A 17,987-nucleotide genomic window follows, 5' to 3' on the forward strand; every position below is an offset into this window, starting at 1 on the left:
TTAACTTTCGGATCCACTCAGTTTAAGTGTCCCTCATTTGTTGGGGCCCACAAACTGACTATAACACCACACTAAAAGAATGTTGTCTCTGGCAGAAAGTATTTCATCTGGTGAAAGAATATCATCCTCAAACAAAGGATTAACAACTGGCTTTTGAACTACACCCATTTCATAATGCTTGATTTGTGTTGTGTGTTTGATTAGCTGTTATGTTATAGTCTGTTTTGCGGGATTCTGGAGATCATGGGATGCAAAACAAATTTCGGATAACTCTGATATTAAAGGGAAAGCTTATCTTATTTTTGAGTTTTGATTTATATATATATATATATATATATATATATATATATATATCTTTTCTTTTTTTGGCAGGGTGTCAGGCCTGGGGGGTTTACCCCCCATTTTTTCCCGTGGCCAGTTGGGTTTGGTTACAACAGGAAGTTTCCTTCTGCCAACAAGTAAAATTGGCAAAATATCCGAAGGATGTTGCCTTCAAAATAAAATACCCCCCCCAAAAAAAAAAAAATATTGCAAGATTTTGGAAAATCATTAAAAAAACAAGTAAATAATGAATGAACCGTGTTCATGATTGTAAATGTAAGTAGATATTAATTATTATATAGTTAAGCGGGTCTTAATAAACCTATGAAGTATTCATAGTTGAAACTTCATGTCCCCACAATAAAGCAACACAAACTTTGCTTCAACAGCAATAATCATAAACAATGAGCTATAACAGCAGTCATGGAAACATTTCACAGCAAAGTTTTTAATTTTTTAATTTTATTATTTATTCATTTTGGGTGAAAAAATTACAAATAAACCCAACTGTACGTAATAATTAAACCGTTCAGTGGATTCTGGGCTTCCCGACCTTCGCCGCGCACGCGCATTGGTGTGCGTGCGCGTGCTCGGCCCAGACAAACCTGTGTACTACAAGTGGACGTGAACGCGTCACCGCCACCTACTGTCAGGGATGAGGAACTACACTCCTGTGACTTCTGCAACTTCTGCTGTTACTCAATGAAAAAGCAAACGGGGCAGTTTTGTCTTTTGTTGTGCACGCCCCCCCGGCCCCCCCCCCCACTTATTTAGACAAACGTCACTGATCTTACGTCACAACTTCTTCACTCTCACCTCCCGCACTGAAGAGACTTCTCTTATTTTGAAGGCTGTGTGTCTGTTTTCGGACATTTGTGTGTGTGTGTGTGTGTGTGTGTGTGTGTGTGTGTGTGTGTGTGTGTGTGTGTGTGTGTGTGTGTGTCCCACCTCCACACCCCACACCCCCGACCGGAACTACCGACAGCCGGTGGGTCAAGCCTCCTCTTCCCGGCAGCAGCAGCCGGATCCTCATCGCCTCCTCTTCATCACGACCTTCATCAGAACCGTCAGGAGAACCAGGTGAGCAGCTGAGCGCCGGTCACGTGGGTTCTGGTGTGTGTTTCGGATTAAATTTATTCCAACAAAACTAAAAACGAGCCTTAGACATCCTGCTGAGTCAGCAGGCGCTGAAGAGGGTTTGAACACTTGTTTGAGAGCAGGTGCATGAGTGGATTTAGTCTGGATTTAGTCTGGAGTTAGTCTGGATTTAGACTGGAGTTAGTCTGGATTTAGACTGGAGTTAGTCTGGAGTTAGTCTGGAGTTAGTCTGGATTTAGTCTGGAGTTAGAATCTGGAGTTTGCAGTCATCAAAGCTCTTTGAAATGTTGCCATGATTACGCACTACATAAATAAAACTTGATTGATGTTCTGTTAAACTCGTTTACTGCGTGACGTTGCGTGAACCGTGGATGATGAATCAGCGCCTGCGGCTGATGTAATAGTACATGATGTTACAGGACGTGTTCCTCCTCTTCCTGATTGCTCTTTTTCTTGTATTTAAATGTTTCAGATGCTCAAATACACATCAGCCTAAGACAACACAAGTGAACACGAAATGCAGTTTTAAATAAAAAATACTTTATTAGTCATTATAAAAACCCACATTTGGAAATGTCCTTTTGTGTTCACTTTGTTTTGTCTTTGATATTTAATTTTATTTGATCTGAAACATTAAAAAAAACCCAGGAAGGGGGCGGAGTCTGTTCCACACCACTGGACACTGTTGCTGAAATTAGTTTTATTGTGATTGTCATCACTATCATAAAAACATGTTTACAAAATGATTTCACTTAAGAATCAATCAATGATGATATCAATCAATGATGATATCAATCAATGATGATATCAATCAATGATGATATCAATCATCATTGATTGATGATTGATATCATCAATCAATAATCAAATGATTGACTGATGATATGACGCATCAATCAATCAATCAAGTTTTTTTTATAAAGCGCTTAATCATGGAAACAGACATTTCAAAGTGTTTTAACAGACAGAAAAAACCCAACCGAACCGTCCAGAGCATAACCGACAGGCAGGGAAAAACTCCCTCATAGAGGAAGAAACTCCGGCCGGACCCAGACTCTTTTGGGCGGCATTCCGCCTCGACCGGTTGGGTGGAAAAGAAATATCATGAAGATAAGGACAGGGTATGTAGCACAGCCGCTGCCTTGCAGAATGATCTGTTACCTCGGAACATTGATTCTGTTTTCAGAATCAAAAAGTTGATTCTAAAAACGGATGCGAGGCTGAGTTTATGTCCACTGACATAAACCTGTGTGTCTGAGCTACTCTGTCTGTAATGACAGAATTCAATCTAAGACGACACTTCGACACAAAACATCAGGACAAGCTAAAAAACCTGAATGCAGGTCAGAAGCTACAGAAAGTAGAAGAGTTAAAGAAGAATCTGATTTATCAGCCGACGTTTTCCATCAGCGTGAAATCACAAAGTGGAGCTGCAGCAAACGGTATAAGTTGCACCTGAATGAATGTCCCAGGAACAGCCAAAACATGACAAAAAGTGTGACTTATAGTCCTGAAAATATGGTAATTTGTTTCCATTTTAAGAATGTAACTTTGTGCTGTATTTACCAGCGACACCTTCAATACTTTTTCCTCGTTAGTGAAATGCACTCATTTCATGGCCAAATAAACGGACACATTTGAAACAGATTCAAACCTTAATATGTGTAATCAGTAGATTCTACCACTTCTCTAGTTTTAAATATTGTCTGAATATTTGGAATAATCTAACTACAAAACAACAAAATATTAAAACAAAGGTTTACATGTTGATGTGGAAATGCTGCTTGTTTTATGTCGAAGCCTCAGTTATTTTCCATTTCAGTGAGTAGTAGTGACCTGCACCCTAAATCCTTTTGCGTGTCTGTTTTCTGTGTCCCCAGCTGAGACATGTGTGGTATCTGGGCTTTGTTCGGTAGTGATGAGTGCCTGTCAGTTCAGTGCACCAGTGCCATGAAGATTGCTCACCGTGGCCCAGACGCCTTTCGCTTTGAGAACGTTAATGGCTTCACCAACTGCTGTTTTGGCTTCCACCGGTTGGCCATTGTGGACCAGCTATATGGAATGCAGCCCTTGAGAATCAAGAGGTTCCCCTTCTTGTGGCTCTGCTACAATGGAGAGATTTACAACCATGTGACGGTAAGACCGGTTGTGTTGTGCAGACGTTCCAGTCATTTGGTCGGTTTTGTAGTAGTTCAATAGTTATTATAGTGCTGAACACTGGAGTCTGGGAAGAACACAATTTCTAAGGTTAATTTCAGAGTTTAGGGATATGTTGACATATCAATTTGTCACAAAAACAACACAATCTGGTTCAACAATCTGGTTGATGGTGTCGTCCGCCAAGTTCTCCGTGACTTGTTTCACAATGGAAGTCACCAGCTCCTCTTTTCACTGAGCGTTACCTACCAGTCTGGTGTTTGGGGCCTTGTTCAAGGGAAAATTGAGAATTAAAGTGGTACATCTCCAGCTGCCATTCACCATCTGGTTTCTGGTACATGGCTAACTACGTTACCACTGTGTCGTACACCATGCCTTGAATTGTTTTAGAAGAGTTACACACATACAATTCACAGGTACTCTCGACTTCTGACCAAGTAGATTAATTTGTTTGCTGAGGCTCTTTGTACAAAACTCATTATCTGGTATTAGTAATTAAGATATGAACTTTGATGAGAAGAAACCAGGAAACTCATTCAGTGCCTCTTCTTCTACTTTAATCCAGTTGAAGGAGCAGTTTGAGTTTGATTTCCAGACTCAAGTGGATGGTGAGATTATCCTGCATCTGTACCACCGCTTTGGCATCCAGAAGATGGCTTCCCTCCTTGATGGTGTCTTTGCTTTTATTCTGCTGGACACTTCCAACAGAAAAGTCTTTCTGGGAAGAGACACTTATGGTGTCCGGCCTTTGTTCAAACTCCTTACAGACGATGGATTCCTCGCAGTTTGTTCGGAAGCCAAAGGTAACAAGGGGGTTGATTAATCCCCCTTAATCTGGGTCATTACTAATCTTGCGAGAATTGTTTTTGCATTGCTCAATTAATTTTTTTCCCACTAAAAGGACTTACACAACTTTCCCATGCAATGGCCACTCCTGCTGACATCGTCCACCTTCTCCCTGGACACTTTGAGACCTTTGAGTTGAAGCCAACTGGAAAAGTTCAGTCCATTGAAATGAAGCAGTTCCATTGCTGCACCAAGGAGCCTGCTCATGCCATCTACGACACTGTGGAGAGACTGCCTACAGGTATAAAACTACTTATATTTGGTTCAGGCTCATTCTGCCTGTTGTACTGGCTGTTTACTGTGGGTTTGAGAGAACTGCAATTTCATCTGTGCTGTATCTCGTGCATATATAGTACCCTTGACAATAAAGCAGACTTTGATTTTGACTTTTTTTTTTTCCAATTAATGCACAACTGGTTATGTGTTTGGTAATTATTTGTATGACATTTTTTGAAACTGATGTCTCCACAGGTTTTGACGAGGAAACAGTGAAAATGAATATTAGAACCTTGTTTGAGAATGCTGTAAAGAAACGCCTCATGGCTCAAAGGAGAATTGGTTGTCTTCTATCAGGTAAGAACCCAAGTCTCTCATTAGTATTTATGTCTTCAGAGGTTTAATTCTTGGGGTTTAATTTGACTTGTGTTTCTGATTCTCAGGAGGTCTGGATTCCAGTTTGGTTGCTGCTACACTTGTGAAGCTGGCTAAAGAGGAGAAGCTGCAGTATCCTATTCAGACCTTCTCTATTGGAGCAGACGATAGTCCAGACCTTCTGGCCGCACGGAAGGTTGGTTCTTCTGTGCAGTGTTCTTGTTAGCGTGCAACCTTGAGTCTTTGATTCCCATTGTTGACAGGGACGCACATTCATCAGACAATGTGCGTCCCTGGAACTTAAGCTTTAAATACAGTATTTTCTGCACTATAAGGTACACTTAAAAGCCTTTAATTTTCTCGAAAACCGACAGTGCGCCTTATAATCCAGTGCGCCTTATAGTGCGAAAAATACTTTACTTATAATAAATAGAAATAGATGCTAACTCTTTACTCAATATAATATTGGGAAAAAATGCACTTCCATTCAACAAAAATATTCACAATTTATCCTTTTCTCCACTTATATTTCAAACCCGGAAATCGCCATTATGTTATGATCTCGCGCGAGTTTCTCTTCACGAGACTCACCTGCGTGATTCAGTCTTATTAAAGGTCCAATATTATACTTTTTTAAATTCATGTCATTCAGCTGCGAGATGTCCAATTACGCTGTATTTGAAATGTCTTGCCGCAAACTGATCCGTGGTGCTCAATATCTTTGATTGAATATTGGTAAATTCTCTTCTGCTCTCAAAAGCTCTGTTTTAATGGGCGTAGTTCTCAGTTCTCAGTTCTCAGTTCCTATCTCCTCCCCCATCCCCCCTCTGAGCTGCCTAGATCAACCCCTCCCTCGCCTGTGCGTTCACGTACATTTGTTTCCTTGCGCCACTTTAACGCGCCTGCATTACAGATCGATCAATCAGCATAGTCTGGAACTTTTTTAACGTTCAGTAACTTTGCTGCTACGTGTTTCGCTGTAATTCTTCTTTAGTTTTACACTTTTGATTTTCATGATATAACGGTTGATTTTTCGGTGTTAAGCGTGGACCTACTTCCTCGTGTTCCTCAGTCTTTGCTGAACAAAGACTCGTGGCTCATTGTGTAAACACGATGAGACCTGCTGGTGAGGTAATTAAATCTGTGTTTTCCAACAATCATCATGTACAATGAGTGATTGTGGAAAACACGGGAGCTAAGCTAACACAAGCTAATACAACATGGGATTTTACTGGTAAGACCAAGTTCCTCTCTTGTGTATTCTTGTGTGTGTGTGTGTGTGTGTGTGTGTGTGTGTGTGTGTGTGTGTGTCTGTGTGTGTCTGTGTGTGTGTGTGTGTTCACTGTGATGCTGGGGATACACACACACACACACACACACAAACACACACACACACACACACACACTCACACACAAACACACACACACACACACACACACACACACACACACACACACACACACACACACACACACACACACACACACACACACACACCTTATTACTAACTTAGTTAGCCAAATGCTAGCTGACTTCAGCAGCTTTCAGTGTGGAGCTATGATCCAGGTTGTTACCATACACTGGTACCGTAGCCTGATCACGAACAACACACGCACACACACACACACACACACACACACACACACACACACACACACACACACACGACTGAAGTGGACCTAACTTGTTACCCAAATGCTAACTGAGTTCAACAGTTTGTGAGGAACTTTCAGTGTGAAGCTCTGATCCAGGTCATTACCGCACAATGCTATCGTAGCCTGAATGAACTCTCCCCTCGGGGTTGTCAACGCATAAATATCGTCAATCACTCTATCCAATCACAGAGTGCCACTTGTGACCTAATTTACATCACAAATTCTAGCAAAATCCCATCATTTGATTCGGTTCGGGCCATGAATTCCGAAAACTCCAAATATCTATTCATTGAGGAAGTGTTTGTTTAGCTGATTCTAGGAGTTGTTCGGTTAGGGAGGGCCACTATATATATGTAGAGACCTGAAAAAGTGTGACTTTCATAATAGGACCCCTTTAAAATCGACCAAACGACAACGCAATGTCTTCTCATTTTACACGCTGCAGTGAGAGAGGAATTAGTCTGACATTATCACTTTGTCTCTGGAGAAGATGCAAAAGCTGGAGAAAAACCAAGTGACAATGAGTGCTTTCTTGAATAACAAACAAACAAAAGTTAATGAAGAGAGACAGATGTTACTGTGGGCTGTACAGATAAAGACGCAGAAGAAGACAAGTGAAATCCAGCAAAACTCTGAACATTTGTACCTCAATGGAGGCAATTGTTTCCATGGGTGAGGCACGGCTAAATGTCAGCACCCAAGACAATTTAATGAAGGTGCAGCTTATAAAAAAATTGTGTGTGGAGAAGGTTCTGTCAGCTTGATGCAGCGTCCACAGGAGACTATCTATCAATCAATCAATCAATCAATCAATCAATCAATCAATCAATCAATCAATCAATCAATCAATCAATCAATCAATCAATCAATCAATCAATCAATCAATCATTTTCATTTGTATAGCGCTTAATCATGTGTATTAATGGCAAACAAAACTATTGGGTGAAAAGCAAAAGTGATAAATTACATCATTCTTTACTTCTAAAACTGTTTTTTTAATGACTACCAGGCTTTAACATTTTGATAAAAATAATAAATAAATAATAAGTTTATTATTTTATTCTTTTTACTGAAACGGTTATGACATTGTTATTAATAAAATCATTAAAATTAACAGTTTTATTTTTTATATTGTACTATTGGCAAAACTCAATCCATGCATACGGCTGCTACAGTATATTCTGTTATTCTGGGATGCAGCACATCCCAGAGATGCACTACTTTCTTGTGGTAAAATGAGCTCTAGGTAATGGGTGTCTTTCAGCTGATTTTTTTCCCACTCAGTTTGGTTTGTTTTCATTCAGACGGGTTGTGTTTGCAGGTTGCAGCTCACATCGGCAGTGAACACCATGAGGTCAACTTCAGTCCAGAAGAAGGTATCCAAGCTGTAGAGGACGTCATCTTTCACCTGGAGACCTATGACATCACTACCATACGTGCCTCTGTTGGTGAGTCTGGCTGTATCACCTGTGGGTGCATCACTTACCTGTGACAGGTAGTTCCAGATGATGCAATGAAAGATATTCTGTCCATTAAGGAAACTCTTCCAAATTCAACCAGTTTATTATTATTACAGTTTGGATAATAAAAATAATTTTCAGGCATATTTAAGTGCTGTTTTCAGTTAACTTGCAAGTCCTGTTCGGCAACTTTTTTAAAGATGTATGCATATGCAGAAATATTTTATTTTAATGAATGCACACAGGACACATGTTACACACTTTTCTGTAAATACACTGGGCTTTAAATACATAATTAGTAGTAATTATGCCAGAAAGACTCTTACTCCCACGTTGCAGCTCACGTGGCTTAGTGTTGCACACTTGGACATACTAAATGGACTTCAATTTTTTTTATGTTCCTATTTTATGTTCCTTTACTTCAAAACACTGGAAAACAAATACATGCATGTCAGTCACCATTAAAATGATGATTCTGAGTCTGACTTTGTCACCCGTGTCTTTTTCTTCCATTGCAGGGATGTACTTGATATCAAAGTATATCAGGGAGAATTCTGACAGCGTGGTCATCTTCTCTGGAGAGGGTTCTGATGAGCTGACTCAGGGATACATTTACTTCCACAAGGCAAGTCCAAATACTAACTAGAACCAAGGCAGTCAGACAGACTGCAACATCCCGCGGCTTACCTTGACGTACTTTCAGAGTAGGTAAGGGTATCCTGAAAGTAGTACCTGACTAGTGCACAGACTAGTGTATATGGAGAAGGCCAGTGTAAGACCATAGATCAAAGCTCGTGCTGAATTAGATCAAAACACTAGCTTTGATCGATGGTCTTACTCACACTGGCCTTCTCTCTCGTCTTTCTATTTTATCCGGTTCCTGAGAGTACAAAAGTTGAAATTTGACCTTTACTTAGTTTTCTCGAGGTCAAGATCATCATCTCATTTTCATCTCCTTTGCCACCCGAGTAATGTGCTTTTTGTTTCATCTTTCCATCTGCAACGGTTGCGAAGATATTTGGTGGACATACTAATGGACGGACGGACGGACGAACACTGACTATTACATTACATCACCGCTTTGAAGCGGGACGTAGTGACTAATGAAGCACTGGAACCAAGACTTGTTTTTGGCTAATGGCTGTTAATGTTACATTTTGTAAAATAGCTGCAAGAGGACACAAGCCAGTGTCTTATTGTGCCGGTCCCAATCCCGGATAAATACAGAGGGTTGCGTCAGGAAGGGCATCCGGCCTAAAAGTTTTGCCAAATCAAAGATGCGAATCAAACCTATGACTTCCATACCGGATCGGTCGAGGCCCGGGTTAACAATGACCGCCATCGATGCTGTTCACCGACAGGGTGCCAGTGGAAATTGGACTACTGTTGGTCGAAGAAGGAGAGGAGGAAAGTGTGTTCGTAGGAAGAGAGAGAAGAGGAACACCAAGAGTATAGGTTGAGAGTAGGAACGTTGAATGTTGGAACTATGACAGGAAAAGGTAGAGAGTTGGTTGACATGATGCAGAGGAGGAAGGTAGACATACTGTGTGTCCAGGAGACCAGGTGGAAAGGTAGCAAGGCTAGAAGTTTAGGAGCAGGGTTCAAGTTGTTCTATCATGGTGTAGATGGGAAGAGAAATGGAGTAGGTGTGATGTTCAATGTTGTTAGTGGGTATGCTCCACAGGTAGGATGTGAGCTGGAGGAGAAGGAGAAATTCTGGCTGGACTTTGATGAAGTGATGCAGAGCATACCTAGAAGTGAGAGAGTTGTCATTGGAGCAGACTTCAATGGACATGTTGGTGCAGGAAACAGAGGTGATGAGGAGGTGATGGGCAGGTTTGGTATCCAGGAGAGGAACGCAGAAGGACAGATGGTAGTTGACTTTGCAAAAAGGATGGAAATGGCTGTAGTGAATACTTTCTTCCAGAAGAGGCAGGAACATAGAGTGACCTATAAGAGTGGTGGTAGGAGCACGCAGGTAGACTACATCTGGTGTAGACGGTGTAACCTGAAGGAGATCAGTGACTGTAAAGTAGTGGTAGGCGAGAGTGTAGCCAAACAGCATAGGATGGTGGTGTGTAGGATGACTCTGGTGGTGAGGAAGATCAAGAGGACAAAGGCAGAGCAGAAGAAGAAATGGTGGAAGCTGAAAAAGGAAGAGTGTTGCAGGACTTTTAGGAAGGAGTTAAGACAGGCTCTGCGTGGTCAGGGGGTGCTTCCAGATGACTGGACAACTACAGCTAATGTGATCAGGGAGACAGGTAGGAGAGTACTTGGTGTGTCATCTGGAAGGTAAGTAGATAAGGAGACTTGGTGGTGGAATGAGGAGGTACAGGAGTGTAAACAGAGAAAGAGGTTAGCTAAGAGGAAGTGGGACACTGAGAGGACCGAGGAGAGTAGACAGGAGTACAGGGAGATGCAGCGTAAGGTGAAGGTAGAGGTAGCAAAGGCCAAACAAGAAGCTTATGATGACTTGTATGCTAGGTTGGACAGTAAGGAGGGAGAGACTGATCTATACAGGTTGGCAAGACAGAGAGACAGAGATGGGAAGGACGTGCAGCAGGTTAGGGTGATTAAGGATAGGGATGGAAGTCTATTGACAGGTGCCAGTAGTGTGATGGGAAGATGGAAAGAGTACTTTGAAGAGTTGATGAACGTGGAAAACGAGAGAGAACAAAGACTAGAAGAGGTGACTGTTGTGGACCAGGATGTAGCAAAGATTAGTCAGGATGAAGTGAGGAGGGCATTGAAGAGGATGAAGAGTGGAAAGGCAGTCGGTCCTGATGATATACCTGTAGAGGTTTGGAAGTGTCTAGGAGAGGTGGCAGTAGAGTTTCTGACTGGGTTGTTCAACAGGATCTTAGATACTGAGAAGATACCTGAGGAATGGAGAAGTGTGCTGGTGCCCATTTTTAAGAACAAGGGAGATGTGCAGAGTTGTGGCAACTACAGAGGAATAAAGCTGATGAGCCATACAATGAAGTTATGGGAAAGGGTATTTGAAGGGGCAGAAGTGAACATTTGTGAGCAGCAGTATGGTTTCATGCCAAAACAGAGTACTCCAGATGCAGTATTTGCTTTGAGGATGTTGATAGAGAAGTACAGAGAAGGCCAGAGGGAGCTGCATTGTGTTTTTGGAGATCTGGAGAAAGCTGATGACAGGGTGCCCAGAGAGGAACTGTGGTATTGTATGAGGAAGACTGGAGTGAAGGAAGACCAAAGACGAGGTTTATGAATGTAAATTCAGGAGTCCTTGAATTCATGGGTCAGAGCATTCTGATACCTAATGTACAGTAAACCTTCAAAGTATTAGGCAGAGGTTTATAATGTTATGGCTGATTGGCATATGGTGCATAAATTAATATGGTGGCAAATCAGTAAATTTAGCTTTAAGCGAATTGGTCAGTACCCATTTGCCAAATTTGTTTGACTGATCTTACTATGACTATTGAAAAATAGCTCAAAAGGTGAAGATGGCACATTATTGCAGTGAGGGAACAGGAGTGCTATACAGAAATGTTGAAAGGTCCAACCTAGCTTTCAATAAAAATGTCATTAGCCTGCCCTTCTCATTGTGCTAAATTAGAATATAAAGGACTATATTGAAGCTAGGTGCTAACAGAGTTGTGTTCCTCCTCCAGGCTCCGACTCCCGAAGCGGCAGCACAGGACAGTGTTCGACTGCTGAAAGAACTCTACCTGTTTGATGTCCTTCGTGCTGACCGCACCACTGCTGCACACGGGTAACATAACATTTCATTCATTCATTTGGGACGCACCAATACCAGCATCAGGCATCGTCCAATAACGGCCTTGTGTTCCCATGAATTACTAGGATAGGTCATTAAAGCTTCTGATAGTTTAGTCCGCCCGTCCGTCTGTACGCTTTTGATCCCTCCTTCCTTTCCTTCCGTCCTTCTTTTCTTCCTTCTTTCCTTCCTTCTTACCTTCTTACCTTCCTTCCTCCCTCCCTCCCTCCCTTTCTCCTTCCCTTCCTTCCTTCCTTCCTTCCTTCCTTCCTTCCTTCCTTCCTTCCTAGCACTGTGTCGTCTAGAGATGGTTGTAAGCCTAGTTTGATGGATCTCATGCTGCAGCTACTCACTTCAGGGACTGACGTCAGGATTGTACTTTTTAATATTGTGAAACAGTCTTCCTATCTCCTGAAAACTATCTTTGATAGACATTTAAGAACAACCTTTTAAATGTCTATTTCTTTCAGACTGGAGCTCAGGGTGCCTTTCTTGGACCACAGATTCACTGCATACTACCTCTCTCTGCCTGAGGAGATGAGGGTTCCTCGGGTCAGTTTATTTAAGGAGTGTTAGTTACAAAGAGTTCTTTGAAAGCAGTATTCATCCTTTACATACATAGGTGCAATAGTGTTGTATTCAGTAGTGTTGTCCTGTGTCCAGCATGGAGTGGAGAAGTATCTTTTGAGGGCTGCCTTTGAAAATACAAACCTGATCCCTGATGAGATCCTGTGGAGGCGTAAAGAGGCCTTCAGTGACGGTATGACGTCCCTGAGGAAGTCCTGGTACAATTACCTGCAGGAGCACATCGAGTCTCTGGTAAGTGATGGTTGAAGACTTGTGACGGATCTTTTGTTCTCTGGTGTTTATTTCAATTTTCTTTCAATTCAAATTTAATATAACCCTAGATTTAATGTAAAGGCTCAGGGTTCATTTTTGACAAAACCCATGATGTAATTGTTCTGTAATGCCGACAGTCCAAATAGTTTTTGGTATGACATCATTACCTAATTTAGTGACCTGTTTGTTAAACTTTAATCACAATTCCATAGCTCGGAGGCAGAAAGGAGGACAGATCTTGAAACCACCTGTTATCCAATAGACGTCCTTCATAAGTAGGAACTCTTGCCTTCAGGCAGTATGTTGTGGTTGTCAAACTGTAGGCTGAATTAGTACAAACTTTCCTTAGTTCCACTGACAGTCACCCTTCTCAATAGATAACTATATGTTCATGTGTATGTGGGGTATTACTCTTATACATAATGAACCACTTTACACTGTGGAATGGTCTAGTCCCGACCAAGTCCTGCCAAAAATGCTAAAGAAAGGGGTCAAATGCGAATATCTGGACTGCCAACTGTGGACCAGAAACTCAGATGCTGGCCATCAATCAGTGGCAGGATATCCAGGAGCCAAGTCATGTGATTCCTGCTCAGGACTCCATCTGGGTCCCCGTCTGTCAATCTCTGGGGATGATGGTGGATAGTCTTGTGGCCACTCGTATTTAGTTCAAAAGGAAGGACATCCCTCATCAGGGAACAGGCAACAGGCAATAATCTCAGTTTAGTCCTTGAACACGACTGCAGTTCAAGAAGGTCTGTGAAGATTCTCAGTCCTCCATGTCATGGTAGACCTCCTTGTGAAGAAAAGTCAAGTGGATTTGTAGCAAAAAATTGAAGGCATCTTGCCTTTTACCCAAGACGCTTCTTCAGGGAACTCCCAGAACAAAATATCTCCAAGGTTTTCTGTAGAGTCCAGTTGACTCTTCAAGATCTAGTCCAGGGGTCTTCATCAGTTGGGGATAGAGAGTGTGTGTGGAAACAACACGTTTACAAGTCCAAGTATGTGTCGGCACAAGGAGCTCTGACACCATTGTTAATGTATTCTGCTACCACTGAGGTGTGAGCAGCACATGGTAATACTGGCTGTGCAGCCAGGAGTCCTGTTTGGAAATGGTAGGGGCCCCTGTGGCCCCCTGCAGGCATTTCTACTGGTCACTTATAAAACATCACCAATGACTGTTACTGCTGTCACTGCTGTCAGCACCAGATCCATGTGATACTTGTGCTCCATTTACATTTGACAAAGGGAGGAATTCCAAAGATGTTTGGGGATCAGTTCTGAGTTGTGGGTCACAGGTAGGTCATAGCAAAGGGTACATGAGCTGGGATGACTTAATGTTTGTGTCTCTCCTGCTCTGTATATTCTCATAGGTGAATGATGACCAGATGGAAAGAGCTCACCAGACATTCCCTCACAACCCTCCACGCACCAAAGAGGCCTACTACTTCAGACAGGTGTTTCAGAAGCACTATCCAGGCCAAGACAAGTGGCTCTCCCATTTCTGGATGCCTCGCTGGATCAATGCTTCAGACCCATCAGCGCGGACGTTGTTGATTTACAAGCCTGAGAAAGAGCAATAATTCACACCGTGTAGGGCTTTGTTAGACTTAGAACAGTGGAGGGGTAACTTCTACAATTCAGATTAGACTCACCTTTGTGTAGTTGACTATTTCACTATGCAGCATTTGCCAATAATATGTAGGTAAAATATTCAATTACTGTGTTTGTTGGTTTCTTTCCATTTTTCTCAAATGTAGTTCTGGTTTCATTTTCCATTTTCCAAACTACATGTTCATTTTATCACAAACTTTGTCTTTGATATTAATTCTATTTTCAGTACCTTAAATAAGGGTTTTTTATTTTGTTCGGTATCCATTTGTCTGTTAGCAGGATTTCACAAAAACTGCTAGATGGCTCTTCATAAAAATGATTGGAAGGGTGACGAGTGTCAGGAAAGGACCCACTACTTTAGGAGTGGCTCTGGACAAAAGAAGGTAATCTGAGATGTTTTGTTCTAGAACACGAAAGGAAGCATTAAAGAAAATCTGAAGAGATTAGTGATACAAGTAGAGCAAAGAGGAAGGAAATTTTTAATCTTGAAAGAATGATTCAATTTGCCAGTTTGGCTGTATTCAGTTATAATATTTGGTGGCATTTTAGGCAAAGCCAGTTAAAAGAGACTTTGACTTAGTGACTAGTCATAGACATATTTCCTAGTCTTTCTCAGTTAAACTGTCTGAAGCTGACAATATTTCTAAGATGTAATAAGGGTTTGTGATAAAATATGAAAAGATATGCAAAAGTCATTAGCATACACGAGCTACGCCTTCACTGCAGACGACACGTAGGAAAGATCTGGTCTCAGCTGATGTTTTATCCATCTGCCAACTAGTGGTGGTTTCCTGACTCGTATCTTGGATTTCACTAACATCTTGAAGAAAAATATGGAGAGTCATATCTCAAAAAACTGATATGTCGAGACACTTGTATCTCAAGGAACTCCTGTAGTTATAAGACCACCAGTGAGGTTACAAATCAGATTATTGGCAAAATAATTCAATTCATTAGCTGTGTTCTACAACCAGCTCAAACAAAAACACTATATTAACACCAAATGTTTTCCTCAGACCCAACCCAACAGGCCCAGCATGTTGTATTAATCTGTTTACACTGTTGTTGCATACTTCTCTTTTTTGCAAACATCTGATTAATTGTTGGAGGCTAAGTAGTTCTTGAAATGACATATACTGACTCCGATTCCTTCTTTGGTCTGTTGGATTAAAGAGTTGACTTAAATAAACGGTAGACTTTAGATTTAACCTCTTGTTTTGTTCTTCACCTTTTGTCTCATGAACACCTAAAATCCTGATGTCACTGCTGACTCACTGACATTCTGAAAATGTTTTGTTTTTATTTCTGTAATTTGATGTAATTACTGTATTCACTTAATTTTTGAATTCATAAATTCATGAAATAAGTTTGTCCCTGAACTACCTACCCCTGCTTACAGGGGTAGGTAGTTCAGCACCCCACTTCATCAATGGGTTGCTGAACTACCTGATCCCAACTGGAGCTAATCCCAGCCGACTGAGGGTGGGAGGCAGGCTACACTACGGGCACGACACCAGTGCACCATGGAGCCACATATAGACAAAGAAGCACGCACACACTCACACCTACGAGCACTTTGAAGCCGACCAGTTTGGCTGAAATGTATGCTTTTGGATTTGGGTGGAAGCCGGAGACCCCCGAGAGAATCCACTCAGACACGGGGAGAACATTCAAACTCCGCGGGACTCGAACCCCGACCCGCCTCGCTGTGCGGTAACAGCACTACCCACTGCATCCGTCCTTTCGTCAGCAGAGCTGTAGCAGTCTGTTGGAGAAGGAGCTCTGCTGTCTGTCCAGTGTGTGCTGGAGAGGGTGAGCGGGGTTCTCCATGATGGATACCAGTTTGTTCAGAGTTCTCTCCACCACAGCCTCCAGTGTCCAGACTACAGCCAATCACAGAGCTAGCCTTCCTGATCAGCTTGTTGAGTCTGTTGGTGTCGCTGGCTCTGATGCTGCTCCCCCAACAGACCACGGTGAAGAAGAGAACACTGGCCACAACAGACTGATAGAATATTTACAGAAGGCTAGCCACAAGAGACTGGTGGAACATCTAGAGATTCCACCCAACCAGTCAGGTGGATGGCCGCCCAAAAGAGTCTGGGTCCTGCCCGGAGTTTCTTCCTCATCGAGGGAGTTTTTCCCCGCCACTGTCGCTTATGCTCTGGAGGGTTCAGTTGGGTTTCTCTGTCTGTTAAAGAGCTTTGAAATGTCTGTTGCCATGATTAAGCGCTAAAATATAAAACTTGACTGATTGATTGATTGATTGATTGATTGATTGATTGATTGATTGATTGATTGATTGATTGATTGGTCACAACAGACTGGTAGAACATCTAGAGAACGCTGGTCACAACAGACTGGTAGAACATCTAGAGAACGCTGGTCACAACAGACTGGTAGAACATCTAGAGAACGCTGGTCACAACTTCAGACTGGTCGCCTATATCCGATGTTTAGCCCATCAAGACTGATGTCGGATGTCTCTTTTGTAGTCTGAACAGTCCCATACCACATGATATCCGATTTTTGCGGAATGATTGAAACCACATTCGGGAGGTAGTTTCATATCGGATGTGGACGGATGCGTCTCAGTCTCAACACTCTGATCGGATGTGGAGGACCATGATGTCATATCGGCAACAGAAGGAAGAGCGTCGTTCATTATGGAGCAGTAAAAAATGGAAGAAGTTGACAATATCTGGTGTGTGAGATTTTGTCCACCTCTACCAGACAGCATTACCGCCAACACGCTAAGGTAACAAAACTTCATGTTCGTTGTCTTTGTTGTTGTTGCAATTACATGACCTCACTCGTTACACACTGAATAGCTCAATGCCTCAAAGTCGTTGTTACCATAACCTGTCAGATCGGCTGATAATGTGGCCCAGTCTGAACAGAGCCAGATCACATTTGGACACTTGCTAAAAACAGTGTGAACAGTCAGCTCGAAAAATCCGATATGGAAGGAAATCTGATGGGAATCTGATATGCCTGCAGTCTGAACGCAGGCAGAGACCATGTTAGCTTCGCTCCCCGGTATTGTTGGCAAGCAAACTCTGTACTGGCTTTAACTACCGTCTCTCGTCTTCTTGTCTCCACTGATTTCTATCCCATGTGCTCATACTTTGTTTTTTCTCCACAAATCCTTCCCTGGTCTCAGGTCAGTCAGTCATTGTGTTTACACCATGAGCCACGGCGTCACGATTGGCTGAGAAAGCGACTCCACTCTGGGCGCCGAAAATCTCCTGTTTACTTGATGAACACTATAAACACAAAAACACTTTTAACTTTTAACTCTTGTGTGTACTTATGTGTAATTATATGACCTCACACATTACACACACTGAACGATGACTTCAACGTCGTTGCCAGATCACATTTGGATATTTTGAAGGCTGCCTGTCAAGCTGAGTCTTCCGAGCAGCAGCAGCGGGATCCTCATCGCCTCCACTTCATCAAGACCTTCATCAGATCCCGTCAGGAGAACCAGGTGAGCAGCTGAGCTCCGGTCACGTGGGTTCTGCTTTGTGTTCGCGTGGTTAATTTCATGCAAAACAATTTTTTAAATATATTTTTTAAACTTTTTTTTTCAAGCCAACACACCTGACAACACTAGATCCATACCGGGAGAAGGCAACCTGTGGCCCCAGCTCTTT

The 17,987-nt window shown here is 42.2% G+C and overlaps 1 protein-coding gene across 1 annotated transcript; it reads left to right on the forward strand.

Annotated features, from left to right (window-relative positions):
* Positions 1-1,147: 1,147 nt before the first annotated feature.
* On the forward strand, positions 1,148-15,539 carry LOC137607783 (asparagine synthetase [glutamine-hydrolyzing]-like). The gene is made up of 12 exons (XM_068333751.1): positions 1,148-1,401; positions 3,300-3,555; positions 4,142-4,379; positions 4,478-4,663; positions 4,894-4,995; positions 5,082-5,209; positions 7,991-8,117; positions 8,648-8,754; positions 11,771-11,871; positions 12,348-12,429; positions 12,541-12,696; positions 14,091-15,539. The coding sequence occupies exons 2-12, from the start codon at positions 3,307-3,309 to the stop codon at positions 14,298-14,300; spliced, it is 1,686 nt and encodes a 561-aa protein (XP_068189852.1). The 5' UTR covers positions 1,148-1,401; positions 3,300-3,306; the 3' UTR covers positions 14,301-15,539.
* The last annotated feature ends 2,448 nt before the right edge of the window (positions 15,540-17,987 follow it).

This window comes from Antennarius striatus, chromosome 14, assembly GCF_040054535.1.
Source record: "Antennarius striatus isolate MH-2024 chromosome 14, ASM4005453v1, whole genome shotgun sequence".
In the NCBI taxonomy this organism is placed as follows: domain Eukaryota; kingdom Metazoa; phylum Chordata; class Actinopteri; order Lophiiformes; family Antennariidae; genus Antennarius; species Antennarius striatus.